Genomic DNA, 18,706 nt, shown 5'->3' on the forward strand with positions numbered 1-18,706 from the left:
CAGTGCACCACCACTCCAGGGTCTGCTAAATCTTTCTGAAGGTCTTTTGCAGTCAAACAGGGGTTTTTATTTGCCTTTCCATCAATCCAACGAGCAGTTCTTTCAGAAAGTTTTCTTCATCTTCCAGACCTCACCTTGATCTCCACTGTTTCTGTTAACTGTCATTTCTTAATAACATTACGATCTGAGGAAACAGCTACCTGAAAACACTTTGCTACGTTCTTGTAGCCTTCTCCTGCTTTGTGAGCATCAATTATTTTATTATTCAGAATGCGAGGGAGTTGCTTCGAGGAGCCCATGGCTGTTGATTTTAGGGATAAGTTTGAGGAGTCAGAGAATTTATACAGCTTTGAAATCTGCATCATCTGACCTTTCCTAACGCAGAATTTGAACAAGCCACAGCTCAATAAGCTAATTAAGGTCTGGAGCCTTGGGAAAAGTTACCTGAGAACTCAAATGTATTGGGGTGCCCAAACTTTCGCATGGCGTTCCTTTTCTTTTTTCACTCTCCAGTTGTACAAAACAAAAATAATACACAAATCTTGCAGAAAACGCTGAAAAGAAATGTGTCGTCTTTACCTTTATGCCTTTTGGTGATCAGTTCATCTTCTGCTCACTTACTGTAACTATTCACAGTAACAGACATTTTCAGTAAGGGTGCCCAAACTTTTGCATGCCACTGTATATAACCAGTAACTAATGGTATATTTCCAGTATACTATGAAGTATGCTTTTGTAAACTAAAGAGTGGACTACAAGTATAGAACTAGTAAACTATTAGTATATAAGTTTACTTGTGGTATACTTGCAGTACAACATAAAAAATACTAGTTGTATACTCAGAGTTTACTTCTCTTCGACTTAAAGTATACTTTTTATAAACTAAAAGTGGGCCAATTTAGTCACAAGGAGTATTAGATTAGTTTAGTTACAAGTATACTGTAAGTACATTGATATCAGTATACTTGGGACACAAAGGTATACTTAAGGAAATATACTTTACTTAAGTATACTTCTTTTTGATCAGGGAATGCAGCAGGACGTGAAAGAAAGGCACATTTCCTTCTGTTGGTGATTACTTTTGCTTCACGTGAGTTGCTCAGGATCTCTGGTTGGTAAAAAAAAAAAATGTACAGGGTGGAACGAGCTGTTTAGCATTTGTGCTGTTAGCATGGAGTCGTCTCGTGCTAGGGTTTGTATCATAAAATCAAGTTTTGACTCTCTGCCTGTTGGGATGTTCTTCTTAGTTACCTCATAAAGTGTCTAATATTTGGTCGTGTTACTAAAATAAATCTGTCCTGCCGTCGTCACAAGGCTCCACAGAACTTTTAATCCTGGAAAGGATTGCTTTTGTATTTTTTGTGTCCGAATGTTGACAGCAATACTGAGTGGACCCAGTTTTTTTGCATACAGCCGTTCAGGAGGAACGCCAACGAGCCAAGGATCGAAATGAGAATGAGGTGGAGTCAAGCAGCAGCGCCAATGAGGACATGCCCGTGGAGAAGATCCTAGAAGCCGAACTCGCTGTCGAGCCCAAAACCGAGACGTACATCGAGACCAACCTGGGCATGCCGTCCAATTCGGTGAGTAAGCAGCTTTTATAGCGACGCCCCAAATACAGTACAAGCTTCTCTTAACAGCCTTTGACAGCGCGCCGCTGTACTGATGAACCTCCTATACATTTTTATGGGAGAACAGCATGTTTTCGTTTGGCCTTTAAAGACATTTAAAAGTGCTTACATAAAACTAGTGTCGATTCAAGAATGAATAACATATTTACGGAATATATTGTTCATTTTACTTTTACTTTAAGCATTTTTTAGCATTGTGTAGTGCAATACACCAAACTCATGGGTGCCGCCATCTTGGGTTTTTTAGTGATATTCGTCACCGGTCCGTGTGTTTTGTTGTTGTTGTTGCCATAGACATATAAACATAGACGCCGCATTGAGCTGGTGGCCCGTTGCTGGGATACGTCAGAGTGTCCGCCATATTGGATGTGGCAAATCTTCCCCGTAAACCAATGCAAGTAAATGGACTGAACTTCATAAAGCCCCTTTCTACAATAATATTTAACTCGATGCCTTTTATTCACCCATTAAGACACACACATATATATTTGGGAAACAAACAGGCATCACAACAACATATATAACTTTTAATTAGTGCTGTCAAGCAATTAAAATATTTAATCGCGATTAATGTCGCGACTGTCATAGTTAACTCGCGATTAATCGCAATTTAATCGCACATTTTTGTCACATGAAAAACCATTGTAATTCTCTTATCAGCATAAAGTGAATGGGCTTGCTTTGTACCAATGTTTTTTTTTATTGCAAAGCATAACACGTCTTGACACAGCCACTGCAAAGTGAAACCTAAGCCGAGCACCGTGGCTCTTTGTCCCGAGGCTAGCAAGAGAACCATGAGTGAAGTGATCTACTGGTTGAGTTAGTCTACAACTCTAATCAGAGAGACAGGTTACACAGTGACGGTAGGCTTGACATGCTTGATTATAATATAAAGTACACTATTATATTAAGTTTAAGTTGTTCGTTGATAAATATTGCATTGAATCTGATCTTTACTGTTTCAGCTCACTTAACACATTTTGTACTTTTACACTTTCTGCCTGTTGATGCGTCGCGCTGTCCAATCAGAGGCGGCCAAATTTGCATATTACAGGAAGGATTTCTGGGATAGCATTGAGTTTACAGTTCAGAGGAATCTGGCTTCTTTAGACGCTGTCTTCTTAAAACTGAATAAATATTTAAAAAGAGCCAAATGAGCCAGTCTTTTGAACGGCTCTTTTCAAAGAACGGATCACAAAGATGCGGATCCCATCAAAGAGCCATATATCCCATCTCTACTAGCACGCCCTGCCCGCGCTGGTTCTTTGGGGGAGGGCAGAGGACTCTGGCTGTGCGGGGCGTGGCATTACAGTCTAGCTGCTATCGTTTTTCTAACCAAAGTCTCTGTTCCAAGTTCCTGGCAGTTTCAAAAGCTTATGAAAAACCTACATCATGTCACAGAGCGTTAATCTCGCGATAAAAAAATTATCGCCGTTAAAATTGAGTCACGTTAACACGTTAATAACGCGACATTTTTGACAGCACTACTTTTAATGTGATGGTTATAAATAGTGTGCGAAATACCCGTCAATATTCTGAATGACCGCCAAACTGAGTTCGGCTGGTTCTAACGTCATACCAAAACAAAATACATCACTGATTCCTTCACATTCAGAAAGGTTAAAAACATTCATCATACGTTCAAAAACGTTCATCATAGCGTGGCACTGTATTATCTAATTCTCACTGCTTATAACTCTACACCTACCCGGTGGAGATGAGCTGGGAAACTGCAGACTGAAGGAACAGCTCCCTCTCTGATCCTGACTGTCTGACCTGTTCTGTCAAAATCCTCCGTTCTGAAGTGTTCACTGCAGAGCATGGATGACGGAGTAGCAGAAAACCCTTCCCGTCGCACAGCTGTCTCCCACTGATTTTTCATGTCTTTATTTTTGGGAAACCTACATAGTATGTGAAAAGTTAGCTAAGCAACTAACAACAATCAGCGTAGTTACGAAGGAAATACTTCGTTGTTTGGAGACAGGTTTCACCGAGTGGCTATTATGCGCGAGACTTCATATTAGCCACAAAGTCAGAAAAATCTGTTCGTAAAATTACGTCATAATGACCAAATACAATGAAAAGTATTTTTCCAGTCTCACCTGTGAAAGGTAATCCCATGTGATCTCGTTTGGACGGTAAACCTGTTGGTACAGTTAAACGCAGCACATGAATGAGGCATCTTTATTCTCGGCTACTGTCTAGACGCTATACCAGAGACGGTTGAAGAATCTTCACTTTGCCACATCCAATATGGCGGCGAGGATGACGTATGATTCTACGCAGAAGGCGGCGTCTATGTTTATATGTCTATGGTTGTTGCTTCCAGCTCGCTCACTGTTGGTTCAGTCAGCTTGAAACTCATGATTCCCACCTAGTGGTCGTATATCTCATGTTGACTTGATTTTTCCAATAAAAGCAGCTGAACCCGCGAAAGATCAGATCACTTAGGAAAATTTTCTATCCTTTCGAAAAAATCAATGATTTTCCTAATTTTTTTTTCATGGAGGAAAAAATGAGAAGGTGTATAAATATCAGTAATACTGTTTTGAAGAGAATGAACAAAAGTTTGACCCTCTTGTACACAGCGCATTCGAGTACCGCCGTCATTAGTCATGCTTGGTGTCCACAATTTAAAGTGAACATACCCGATAAGTTCTGGCTTTTATGTTTAAACACATACAGATAAAGAAGCCTTTACAGTGGTGCTTGAAAGTTTGTGAACCCTTTAGAATTTTCTAGATTTCTGCATAAATATGACCTAAAACATCAGATTTTCACACAAGTCCTAAAAGTAGATAAAGAGAACCCGGTTAAACAAATGAGACAAAATTATTATACTTGGTCATTTATTTACTGAGGAAAATGATCCAATATTACATATCTGTGAGTGGCAAAAGTATGTGAACCTCTAGGATTAGCAGTTAATTTGAAGGTGAAATTAGAGTCAGGTGTTTTCAATGAATGGGATGACAATCAGGTGTGAGTGGGCACCTCGTTTTATTTAAAGAACAGGGATCTATCAAAGTCTGATCTTCACAACACATGCTTGTGGAGGTGTATCATGGCACAAACAAAAGAGATTTCTGAGGACCTCAGAAAAAGCGTTGTTGATGCTCATCAGGCTGGAAAAGGTTACAAAACCATCTCTAAAGAGTTTGGACTCCATCAATCCACAGTCAGACAGATTGTGTACAAATGGAGGAAATTCAAGACCATTGTTACCCTCCCCAGGAGTGGTCGACCAACAAAGATCACTCCAAGAGCAAGGCGTGTAATAATCGGCGAGGTCACAAAGGACCCCAGGGTAACTTCTAAGCAACTGAAGGCCTCTCTCACATTGGCTAATGTTAATGTTCATGAGTCCACCATCAGGAGAACACTGAACAACAATGGTGTGCATGACAGGGTTGCAAGGAGAAAGCCACTGCTCTCCAAAAAGAACGTTGCTGCTCGTCTGCAGTTTGCTAAAGATCATGTGAACAAGCCAGAATGCTATTGGAAAAATGTTTTGTGGATGGATGAGACCAAAATAGAACTTTTTGGTTTCAATGAGAAGTGTTATGTTTGGAGAAAGGAAAACACTGCATTCCAGCATAAGAACTTTATCCTATCTGTGAAACATGGTGGTGGTAGTATCATGGTTTGGGCCTGTTTTGCTGCGTCTGGGCCAGGACGGCTTGCCCTCATTGATGGAAACAATGAATTCTGAATTATACCAGCAAATTCTAAAGGAAAATGTCAGGCCATCTGTCCATGAACTGAATCTCAAGAGAAGGTGGGTCATGCAGCAAGACAACGACCCTAAGCACACAAGTTGTTCTACCAAAGAATGGTTAAAGAAGAATAAAGTTAATGTTTTGGAATGGCCAAGTCAAAGTCCTGACCTTAATCCAATCGAAATGTTGTGGAAGAACCTGAAGCGAGCAGTTCATGTGAGGAAACCCACCAACACCCCAGAGTTGAAGCTGTTCTGTACGGAGGAACGGGCTAAAATTCCTGTGCAGGACTGATCAACAGTTACCGCAAACGTTTAGCTGCAGTTATTGCTGCACAAGGGGGTCACACCAGATACTGAAAGCAAAGGTTCATATACTTTTGTAATATTGGATCATTTTCCTCAATAAATAAATGGCCAAGTATAATATTTTTGTCTCATTTGTTTAACTGGGTTCTCTTTATCTACTTTTAGGACTTGTGTGAAAATCTGATGATGTTTTCGGTCATATTTATGCAGAAATATAGAAAATTCTAAAGGGTTCACAAACTTTCAAGCACCACTGTATGTGTAATTCTTACCCTGATATTCAAAATGCTAAATCTCTTTATTTTTGGCTTTTTTGGTCCGTTAATTTCTGATTGAGGTTTTTTTCTCACGAATGGAAAATTAAACCAATGGAAAATGCTGGGTCGTGACCAGGGCAACGGGCAGAAATGGAAATTTTATAAAACACTGGATTTTCAAATGTTCATAGCTTGGTTTTTTTTTTTTGGACATATTTACAAAATTAAACAAGTTTTCAATTTAGCTCTTCACACTCTTTAATTTGCTACATTACACAACACGATGACAACTACTTTAAAAAATGTCCTGTTATTGCTACTAAACTTTTTAATGTATGTGTTTGTGATTTAAAACCTTTCCAAGGGAAATTATCAAAGTGTAATACTGTCCTTGTTGTGGTCACGAAATATATGGGAGGAGTCTCTATGGGTCGGAGGCGTTTCTAATTTCCAGATTCATATAGTTCAGATTCTGGATTTCTGGATTAATGAGGATAAATCTGTACCTTTTTGTGTTGTCTAATTCCATTACGTCATCCTGCCACGTCCATCAGCTTCTTCACAATAGGCTAAAATTTTACGGTCTTCAGAAGACTTTATGTAATGACTTTGCAATTCAGCTTCGTTTTGTCTTCATTTCTGGTTTCAGTTTATTGTAGTCTGAATCTTTTGTCTGTACGTATTGTTTTACTTTTCTTATTCACAGAGCTCTTATTTGTCGCACCCACGGATGCTTTAGAAATGGCCCAGGTAAAATAAAACGCAGACAAAACGTCGAGACAAAAATAAACATGTCGATCGAAAAGCAAAGAACAAAAAAAAAAAACGCATGGTTGCTATGTTATAAAGATAATAAATTCTGAGCGAATAAAAAGAGGATGTGGACGGAATAATAGCATTACAGTGTTTTGTAAGATATTAAAGTGGAGACACGGTTGCAAGCATGGATTAGTTGTGGTTGTGAATCACAAGGTTTTAAGAGGCTCTGAGCTAAACTATCTTTATCCCACAGATGACAAATGGGCATGGTGAGCAGACCAGACACGTTAGTGTCCAGTACGCGGTTCTTCAAGGCGCCACACGCCTGAAAAAAAGCATTCAGATATGGTGGGAAAGTGTATAAGGATATTTGAAATATCTTGTCTTCCCATCCATTACTCCCACTCGCTTAGCTCAATCTACGGAGTCTGGTTATGGCCTCTTTTATTTTTTCTGTCTGAGGAATTGAGTTTATCCTGCTGATCGGCATGCCATGCTTCCAAGAAACTTGAAAAGTGTTCTCAAGTAACCGCAGTGTAAATCACAGCTCTGAATGCTGTTCTGGCATTAAAGCCTGTCACTGTGTTTTATTGTTTCTCTTAGATGTTCCTTGATTTGGGCAGATCTAGTAATATTGGATATCTGCACTGCCTTTTGAGTTACATGAGCTCCACAGGAAGCTGCTTAGCATTGCTTCTGTTTGATTTGTTCCTCATTTAATCGATTTTGAAAAATAGCTGCCCTGTGATGTTAAAAGAGGCAGAGACTGGACACATGTGGCTTCATAAGGAATAATGTATTAAGGTGGTCATATATTTCCACTTGGAGAGTGCAGCCCTCTGCCAAGAACAATAGTTGACTCTTCTATGATATGTAAATCTACAACCGCAGCCATGTTATATCCATGTCTGGATATATATCAAAAATTATTCAAATTATGGGCCTACATGTGTATCCCAGAGGATTACTGCTATGAAGTCATCTTATTTCTACATTGGCTATGTTTTTTTCACTATTGAACTTTACTGCCATCTACTGGATTGCATTGGTGAACCGTTACTATTAGAGCTGGGACTTGAGCTCAGCCAAAACTTAGCCAGACACACCAAAAAAGCAACAGGGCAAAGGATTTTGCAAGGGATTAGTGGCAGGGTGCCAGGTCGCTCCGCTGTGTGTAGTTGTCGATGCTGATTTTAAAAGTAACTAAGTAAATTACATCAGGAAATGAATACTTAAGTCTGAGTGAAAAATACTGTAGCAAGCGTGCAGTAGGGTTGGGCGGTATCCAAATTTTGATACCTTTAAACTGTCTCTGTGTTTTCCCGGGGTATACGGTATTACCGAGAAAAAAATAATATTTTGTTTCGGCCTACTGTGTAACGTGCGCCTATGCCTCAAATGTACTATTTAAAAGCAGCATAGCGAATTGTGTGCATTGTGGTATGGATTAAGCAGCAAAGCGAATTTTGTGCATTGATGAATGGATTAAGAGATATTTCAAAGCATCACGCAACTCTTCCTTCATCTTGAAAATAGCATTCAACTGTTGTTTACACATGTCTGCGTTGAAACGCCATTTGCAGCACTATTTCACCTACTCCATCAAAAAAAAGTACACGATGAGCAGGATCATACCCTTTCAAGCATGGGAAATAAAAAAAAGAAAAAGAATCAACCAACACCCAAGTCCGTTTAGACTGCGCGATAAACCATATTCTTCAGCGCAAATGAGGCGAACCTAATTCAAATGCGTGATAGCTGCACAAGGCAAAATCATATGGGCCCACGTCATGCCATGGCGGGGAAATTAATAATCAAATGGCCTTACCTTGCTTAAAACGTTGTCTTGATCACATAACTCCTTACAATTATTCCACTTAAATCCATACGGTTTAACACACCCAACAAAGATAGCAAGCGCATTGCTAATTCCCACCAGAAACCTAACAGTTTACGCTACGATGTTTTCTTCCGTTTTTTCAGTAGATGACATTTCAAACGTTTATTACCCACATCCCAAATGTCATACGTTATATTATTTTACCTTGTTGTTACTCATGTAACCTACTCAAAACACAACTCATTGGAGAGATCTCGTGGAAGTGGAGTACCCCAGGCTATGGTGTGCCTTAGGGGACATATTAGATTTTTCGTTTGGTTTGAAACCAAAATACTGCCACACTGCCGATGTTGTACTTTTTTTTGCCACTAACTCGTTATCTTGACTTGCCATCTTTCAACCACGGTCTCAGTCTCTTTTTTTTTTTAGATAGGACAGTATAGAGAGACAGGAAATGAGCGGGGGAGAGAGAGACAGGATTGGGAAATAACCTCGGGTCGGAATCGAACCCGGGTCCCCGGATTTATGGTACGGTGCCTTAGCCATCTGAGCCATGACACCCCCGGTCTCAGTCTCTTGCGAAGCTTTCTGTCAGACTCCAAATGTCACGCAGGGTTGCCATGGTAACGACATAAACAACCCTGCACGCGATGAGAACTTCTTTAGGAAATTGATAGAATTAGTGAAAATACGATCACACAGTTATTCGGGATGATCTTCAATTTATTATTTTATATTATGACCTCATGTACTCCATATTTATTTAGATATTATATATTTTTTTAAAATGACGGTAATGAGACCGATACCGTTGGTACTTTTGGATACCTCGGAATACCTTCTTACCGTAATACCGCCCAACCCTAGCGTGCAGCGTGGAAGAAGAGTCTGGAGACAGAACTCTAATACCCTGTCCACACTAGGGATTTTGTACCGATACGATACTACTTTTGTACCGCAATACCTGTTCACACTAGCAACTATACCGGTACTGTAGCGGTATAACTGTATCGGTACGAAACTCACAAATGTATGGGTTTCGTACCGGTACAGTATCGGTACTGTAGCGCTTCGCTGTAGTGTGGACAGATGAAGCGGTTCTGTATCGATACAAATATAATGCGCATGCGCAAAGTCACACACCTCAATCGATGTCTTCGCTGAATAAATAGTGAAGAACGGAGATTCGTTTTATTTGTTTCTTTCTCAACTGCCTCGCGCGTTTTATACAATTCGACTGAAATAAATGAACACCAGAAATACAGACTGTACATTGACAACAAAAAGCACATACACGTTGTTTCATCCGCCATATTCTCGGAAGGAAGTTACTCGGTAACCACGGAAACATTTCGCGCACACGCATTTCAACTACCGTGAAAGAAAACCGCAAACGTTTCTCGCTAGTGTGGACAGATGCACTAAACTGTACCGGTATACTTTGTATCGATACAGTTATACCACTTTCGTACCGGTATATATGTGAACACAGCTTTAGTTTCTCGGTCGTTAGCCTGTGCTGCTTGCTCTCGATAGATAGCACTGACTTGACTGCTTTATTAGCATTCGCTAACACTACTGATGAACGCTATACCGGCTGGAAGGTGACTTCACTGCTGTGCTGACGACCCCGACTCGCAGTTAAGCTCACGTTGGGCTTCGAGAAGGCCAAGGGCAATACATTTTTGGTCCCTCCCACTATAATTTAAAATCTGATTGGTTAATTCATCCATCACTTCCTATATAAACACACACTGCCATGGCCTTCTGTCCCAGCAATGAAGTCCTAACCAATGAGTGAGCAGCTCTAAACTCTCCTCAGCCTAGAGGCAACAAACAAAATATCTCATTGGATAAATCGATTTTAATGTTTTCAGGACAGTAACCCTTTCATTTCTGAAGCAAATTTGATAGAAATTGAGGCCAGATTAGAATTAGAGGAGAATAATTATAATGAAATTATGACAGAAATTAAATAGAACATTTGAAATGATATGTTTGGACCTGATGGTTCAACCTCTGCTGGATTGTAAGCTGTATGGCAAACACCATATCTTGCAATGTTAGCAAAAGTGAAAATAAATCCATGGATCAGCCCCGTGACTCGGATCCGCTCCAGAATGTCACTGGTTCTTCCTTGGCCCGTGCTACACCCTTCCACCAAGTTTCATGGAAATCGGGTCAGTAGATTTTGTACAATCCTGCTTAGAGTCAGACAAAAAAAAAAACCAACCGAAAACATAACCACCTTGGTGAGGTAATGACAAAACAGAGTTATACCACAGTTTTGCTGAATCGTTAATGCTGATTGGTTAGAAGGTGTTGATTAGTTTTCTATGACGGCAATTTTGATAATAGTTAAATCACAGGTTTATGTTAATACACTTCTTCAGATAGACACGAGCTGGCCTCGTGGTTAGCGTGTCCGCCTCTCGATCGGGAGATCGCGAGTTCTGGTTGCGGTCGGGTCGTACCAAAGACCATCATAAAAATGGTACCTACTGCCATCTGGCAAGGCACGCTGCAATACAGATGCGAATGAGGAATCAACTTCTTGTGGTTACCAGAGAAACCCACACACACACTGTAACCTTAGCTGTATAGTAGGCGAGAGACTGAGGGCTATAGACCCTTTTCACTCACGTGATCTTCGTAAATGCGACCGCCATTTTGGACATGAAGAAATAACGGTTTATGGCACAGACCCTTTCGGTTCTCGCTCATCTAGCTGCTACAATGACTGCTTAGACTGCAACAATAATACCTAACACACATTTAAGTATCCGTCGTAAAGACGTGAAACTCGTCGAGTGACGAGTGTGTTCGTTGATAAGCTAACACAATCTAAAAGTAGACATACCATCACACTGCCCTGGCGCTGTGTACAGTTTACCTTCTATGGTTTGTGCACTCACTATTTGCCATTACTTTCTCCAACCCAGTGTTCGAACTATGCCGATATTTTCGGGGGGGTCCCTTTTTTTCCCTGGGGGGGTGCTTGCGCTTGTCTCAGAGCGTGGATCTCCAAACATATGAGAAGCCTATCTTATGCACATATCACGCGGACTCCACACACGCATCGCGTCTGAAGTCATAACTCATCAGGGGAAATCGTGTCCGCATTGGCATGTTCAAAAAACAACCTCGCGTCAACAATGATACCGCACGCAAGGAAAAAAAAAAACAGTCAGGCTACTCAACACATCTGATCCACAGCAGCACCAAAGCATCACTGGAAATCATGTCAACAACCAATCTTCCATTTCAACACGCGTCAACAAACAAATGGCACCACAAACATGAACGAATCGGTCAGGCTACCAATTCCAAACCCACAGCAGACGAATAATTAAATGCATCTTACCTTAAAGCAGAATCGACCACAAAGGAAGTCTGTTGGCACTGTTGGCACACTTCCTTTCTACTAGTTTGTGTCCCCAACCTGGCAGCAGCAGTCGTTGTCATATCGGTTTATTTTATCTTTGATGTAAACACAACACTTCGGATATGCAAATGCTTCCCGTTACACACGATTGCTATGCCAATAAACATCATTTTGCCAATATTTTAGAGACCATCCATCTTTTCCGTCGGTCAGCATCTGTCGGGATCCGATAAAATGATAAATCTTGCCTTGTGTGTTGATGGTTACTACATCCAGGTGCACAACAATATAATGGCATGATGGAAGTCTTGCTGAAAGTAAAAACTTTCTTTGATGGCTATATTCCTTTCGATGCTTCGCCGTCGTTCCTCGTTGTTGGCTGTGGTAGACTACTGGTAGTACATGTCCAAAATGGCGGCCGCGTTTGTCGTGACGTCACGTGAAAAGGGTCCATAGAAATGGAGATCAGCGTCGCCCAATGCGCCTTAAGGGCCTGATTAGTACTGGGACGGGAGACTGCCTGGGAAGACCAGGTCCTGACATGGGAAGGACTTTGACTTCAAGTATGTTATTGTTTCGACAGTAACTTATTATTTCTGTTACTATTTCTATATTAACAACTAGTATGTTGGACATGCCATTGAAAAATTATGTTATTAAAAAAAAATCTTATGATAGATAGATTGGCAACCTGCCCAGGGTGTACCCTGCCTCTCACCCGAAGTCAGCTGGGCTTGGATCCAGCTTCCCCCATGACCCTGATAGATAAGTGGTGTAGATAATGGATGGATGGATGGATGGATGGATATTCTCTGATACGGTGAAGTCTTCTGTCAGGACATGTTTACTTACCATTTTTGGAATGAGTCTTCAGTATCAGCTTTGTAGCCGTCAGAGCTAAATTTGTTCCTGTAAGTTTCCTGCCAAGGGAAAGTCTTCAGGAGAGAGGATTTTGTATTTTCCGGTTTCTCAGTAACATGAAAAGCTGCACTTTTTGACTTCAGGAAAAAAAAGAGGTGCTGTTTCGGGAACAACTGTTTATAGCTGTAAGAGAACTAATATATCTCTCAGACATTCTACGACATTAAATGTAACTAAAAATGATCAAAACTTCAAAGTATGCCTTGTAGTAAACATTTTAATTATTGGCAAATTGCTGTGTTTTACATGGAATAAACCATTTTGTGATGTGCTGTTTAGGAAAATCTCATCTCATCTCATTATCTCTAGCCGCTTTATCCTTCTACAGGGTCGCAGGCAAGCTGGAGCCTATCCCAGCTGACTACGGGTGAAAGGCGGGGTACACCCTGGACAAGTCGCCAGGTCATCACAGGGCTGACACATAGACACAGACAACCATTCACACTCACATTCACACCTACGCTCAATTTAGAGTCACCAGTTAACCTAACCTGCATGTCTTTGGACTGTGGGGGAAACCGGAGCACCCGGAGGAAACCCACGCGGACACGGGGAGAACATGCAAACTCCGCACAGAAAGGCCCTCGCCGGCCACGGGGCTCGAACCCGGACCTTCTTGCTGTGAGGCGACAGCGCTAACCACTACACCACCGTGCCGCCCCTGTTTAGGAAAATAATAAACTTTAATTCTGCTTCACATCAGACCAGCCTTCCACTGATTATTTTCCTATAACAGCACCACCAACCCCAAGGTGTTTTATTCCTTACAAACAGACAAGGCAAGGTCTCTGTTTGAGGACAGCTGGGTTGAGAGTTCACCCTCAGACATCGGTAGCTGTCATGATAAAACTTGCTAGTTCCATCTACAACATGGTGATCTCCAAGAGCCAGTGTCTACCGTACATCATCATCACAGGCATTTAGCAGACGCTGTTATCCAGAGTGACGTACGACGTACCCAGAGCAGCCTGGGGAGATGTTGGGGGTTAGGTGCCTTGCTCAAGGACACTTCAGCTGGTCCAGGTAATTGAACCGGCAACCTTTTGGTCCCAAAGCTGCTTCTCTAACCATTAGGCCATGGCTTCCCCCAGTGTCTAATCTCAATGAGCCAAGATCGAGAAGATCTCTGGCTCAAAGTTGAATGCAGTGTGTTCTGAACTGTAGAGCAACATTCCTTTGCCTTCTTTCACACAAATATACACACAAAAAAAGTCCAGCCTGGAACAGCAGGGGTTTTTTTTGGGGAGAGAAGATATACAGAGAAGACAGCAGTGCTTAGTGAGAAAGAGAGAAAGTCTGGGAGCTCCTCTTGGGATTGTCCTGAATGTGAAGGCAGTGGTTATGCGAGTAAATGGGGTTTATTTTTGGAGTACAAGAATGCATGAGCAGTGGCGGGTGACATTGGGGAGATGTAGAGGGAGGAGAACTGCCTCTGGGGTAGCTGACACTAGAAAGCACTCCATCACAGTCTTGTTGGTGAAGACACACACTCAGTAGAAATAGAGCTTCTGCATGGAGGCATATTTGGCTCCTTTACGCAACGGATTTGTTTATCTCTCGTAGGGATGATGGCTTGTGAAATATGAAAATGTAAGATAAACAACAAACCATAACAGCGTGAGCTATTTTAGATGAGCTGGGATATCTGTTCCCATGTGGTATCCATGCTCTTGACAGGCAGTGTCACTTGTTTGGTCTCTTCCGCATCGCATTTGTATGCTCTTTTAGGAGCTACTGTCCCGTGCACTAATTAATCACAAGGCTTCGTCCCCAAATGCGTCTAATCGCTGGGGTTGGGCCGAGCTCAATAGGTTCTCAGTGTTTCTCAAACTTTTTCAGACCAAGGACCACTTTGTCCCAAAAAAAAATTTCAGGGACCACCTGTCAACACCCCCCGCCCCACACAACACACACACACACAGATCATACAGAGATGTGTACTATTAGGTGTTTTTAATTGAAAAAATTATGGTTAACTAAATACATTAAAGGCCTATCCATTCCATATCCTCCGTGGTTTTTAAAGGAACAGTCCACCGTACTTCCATAATGAAATATGCTCTTATCTGAATTGAGACGAGCTGCTCCGTACCTCTCCGAGCTTTGCGCGACCTCCCAGTCAGTCAGACGCAGTCAGACGCGCTGTCACTCCTGTTAGCAATGTAGCTAGGCTCAGTATGGCCAATGGTATTTTTGGGGGCTGTAGTTAGATGCGACCAAACTCTTCCGCGTTTTTCCTGTTTACATAGGTTTATATGACCAGTGATATGAAACAAGTTCAGTTACACAAATTGAAACGTAGCGATTTTCTATGCTATGGAAAGTCCGCACTATAATGACAGGCGTACTAACACCTTCTGCACGCTTCGGCAGCGCATTGATACGGAGCTCAGATATCAATGCGCTTTTATGCACATTATTTTTGCATAAAAGATACATGAACAGAATATATAAAGCTTAGGCAGGTGTAAACCAAATTGGCATCTCCAACCCCAATTCCAAAAAAGTTGGGACACTATGTAAAAAATAAATAAAAACAGAATGTGATGATTTGCATATCATGGAAACCCTATATTTCACTGAAAATAGTACAAAGACAACATATCAAATGTTGAAACTAAGAAATTTTATTTATATAGTTATTCAAGCTGGTGTAGTGGTTAGCGCTGTCGCCTCACAGCAAGAAGGTCCAGGTTTGAGCCCCGTGGCCGGCGAGGGCCTTTCTGTGCGGAGTTTGCATGTTCTCCCCGTGTCCGCGTGGGTTTCCTCCGGGTGCTCCGGTTTCCCTCACAGTCCAAAGACATGCAGGTTAGGTTAACTGGTGACTCTAAATTGACCGTAGGTGTGAATGTGAGTGTGAATGGTTGTCTGTGTCTATGTGTCAGCCCTGTGATGACCTGGCGACTTGCCCAGGGTGTACCCCGCCTCTCGCCTGTAGTCAGCTGGGATAGGCTCCAGCTTGCCTGCGACCCTGTAGAACAGGATAAAGCGGCTACAGATAATGAGAATGAGATGAGTTTTCTAAATTAATCATTTAAAGGAGCAGTATGTAATTTTTAGCCCTCATCTGCTCACAAGGAAATTTGTTTCTATTGCAAAGAAAACACTCTCACACATCTTCCCTTTCTGCTTAGTAGGAATTGTGTATCGCTTGTGTGTTGCTTTTAAGAAGGAAAGATGCAATTTCTGGCCCAGAAAACATGTTTTTTTGTTTTTTAAAGCCTGAATAGGAAAAAAAAATCATGACTATATTGCAAAAGACAGTTTTTCTAAGCTTTCTCTCATAAATATTAAAAGTCTAGAAACATTTTTAAAGACGACATATTTCAGCTTTAATGGTCATTTTGACAATATAAAGTTGTTAGTGGTTCCATGATGTGCTGAAACTGCTTAATTAGGTTGAATTGTTTGGCTGTTCAGGCCACTGTGATGTCTTTACCTATGCCTGTCTGCCTACCAGGGGCGATTTCTCAGAGACAACAAAGGAAGCCGAGCTTCACCTAAAATTCTATCCCCAAACTGCGCCGTCTACGATGTTGAATTCTCATTAAAACAATAACTTGCATAACATAATATATGCCCAAGATTGTATTTATGTTCATAACTATCCTGTAACTTATTTGAGTGATGTCTGACAAACTTGCAGTTCGCTACGAGAATCACCTTTACTGCCAGGCTGTGACCTTTCTTATTTCAATGGGCTCTATGGACTGGCAGCAGTGTTGCCAGATTGGGTGGTTTTAAGTGCATTTTGGCGGGTTTTGAACATATTTTGGGATGGAAACGTCAGCAGTATCTGGCAACACTGACTGGCAGCCGGGTATCCGTTGCAGTCTACGAGACGGCTCTGAACAGCCAATTTCGGCTAGTTGTTATTGGTTAAAATCAACAAAATCGTCACTTCCAGGGAAGCCGGGCTTCTCTGGGACTAAACGAGACAGTGGGAGGGCCAAGAAGCCAGGCTGATAAAGGATTATTGGAGGTAGTGTTTGAAAGACATGAGGAGGGCGGTACTTCGGCGAGGAACACGGAAGCATGATCAGTCAGTCCCTAGCGGATGTCGAGAAAGTGCAGTCGTGTGCCAAAGTGCTGTCCGAATTTCTTTTCATATAAACGTTTCTTCTCATTGATGTCTCTGTACATTACTCTGTAAATAAATGTAAATATTACTCGTTGTGCTCCGTTAACTTTCATCCATTCTATCAGTTTGATCATTCGTGAATTCACTCGTTTATTTCATTTGTAGTTCAATCTGGTTGTAGGCTAGCTTGAGCCTTATTGGGATCTGCAGTGCTAGCTGCTAACAGAAATTGGTGAAGTCTCTGGAAAGCACAACCAGCTGGTATGACAGGGTCACAGACCATTTTCTGGAAAAGGAGCGGAGGGCAGAATTTGTGTATAAATAGTGTTCATGTTCATGAATCTGAAGTGTGTATATTGTTCAGTAATGTTAAGAGAATGGTGGGCTCTGTGTTATAGGTTATACCTGGGTATAATATTCAAGGTTCTGTGTGTTGCATAGCCTACCTGGTTATGGATTTCCAGACTGTGTTGCAGAAGATGTTCAAGGATGTGTTGCACAGCTGGGTGTTGTGTTAAAGACTCTGTGTTGCATATCAGGGTATGATGTTCAAGGCTCTTCGTTGAATAACCAGTGATTTTTGGATTTTTGATTAAGGATATGAGGCACTAGCCTGGCAAGCCAGACTATAACATGAAATGTACAAGCAAAAATACTTTCTGCCACTAGGTGGGGTTGTCTAGTTCACTATGCTAATGGGGCACACCTTTCTATGCTTTGATATCCGGCCTACAGGTTTTACGATGAATGCGTAAAATGGGCTTCCCGTTTTAAAAACCAGCAGCCGCCACTGCTGCCTACTAGTGTTGCTATGTGACGAGAGGACAGAGTAAACACTGCTCACGAAGTCATGCATCATTCATAAGCATGGCCATGTTTAACTAGAACTGTGGGAGCTGTATTCTTCATAGAGGTTCTCTGCCTCTGCTCCATTCATATTTGTCTCGCTGCTTTGTGAATGAATTATCTGTTTGTTTATACATGGAAAAGTATAAACTTGAGGATGGGTGTCCATAGCCATGATCTGATGTTCTGCTATCTTTCTTCACGCTGGGGTTTTTGTGAAGAAATAGCGATGTCCAACAGTTTTGTATCTTTGGTATCTTATGTTTGATCTGCAGCCTCCAGAGCATGTTTTTTTAAACAGCAAGTGAGTGTTTGAAGATTACAGCTCATAGAAGGAGGAAAGTATCAGCATGAGCTTTGGCCTACAGCCAGTCTGCAGGCTCAACTGCTGAAAGAGACCCAGAACATCCATCTACTGATTCTCAGGATTGTTCTAAGACTAAATAAAAGTTTTAGGTGTTTTGTTGAAAGTGGTGGGACAGATGCGGGGTTTTTTGTGTGCAAGAAAGTGATTTGTTTAAGTTCAAGACCCTCAGAATGTTTTTTCCATTCCACAAAAGCCCTTTTGTGCTCTTATGATATATGCACTACATGCCATCAGAAATATTTGCACCTATTTATTTCAATAAGGAGTTGAAAATAAAGTTTAATGCATGGTAGAATTGCAACCCTCCGAACCAGACTCATAACACGGCGAGGGCAAAAAAGTTGAACTGGTATTTATTTTGTCAATTTGAAGCATGTTAGTTTCTTGTCCTGTTCATACAGTGGTGCATGAAAGTTTGTGAACCCTTTAGAATTTTCTATATTTCTGCATAAATATGACCTAAAACATCATCAGATTTTCACACAAGTCCTAAAAGTAGATAAAGAGAACGCAGTTAAACAAATGAGACAAAAATATTATACTTGGTCATTTATTTACTGAGGGAAATGATCCAATATTACATATCTGTGAG

The 18,706-nt window shown here is 41.3% G+C and overlaps 1 protein-coding gene across 5 annotated transcripts in view; it reads left to right on the forward strand.

The window, feature by feature from the left end:
- rxraa (retinoid X receptor, alpha a) overlaps window positions 1-18,706 on the forward strand; it is a 280,451-nt gene that overhangs the window by 237,789 nt on the left and 23,956 nt on the right. For 3 of the 5 annotated variants that reach the window (XM_060935448.1, XM_060935449.1, XM_060935453.1), the window contains one exon: window positions 1,399-1,583. In XM_060935448.1, the coding sequence (XP_060791431.1) occupies window positions 1,399-1,583 (185 nt within the window). The remainder of the gene's footprint in view (window positions 1-1,398; window positions 1,584-18,706) is intronic. The other 2 variants (XM_060935450.1, XM_060935451.1) reach the window with 1 other exon arrangement.

The sequence above is a fragment of the Neoarius graeffei genome, chromosome 12 (genome assembly GCF_027579695.1).
Source record: "Neoarius graeffei isolate fNeoGra1 chromosome 12, fNeoGra1.pri, whole genome shotgun sequence".
NCBI lineage: Eukaryota > Metazoa > Chordata > Actinopteri > Siluriformes > Ariidae > Neoarius > Neoarius graeffei.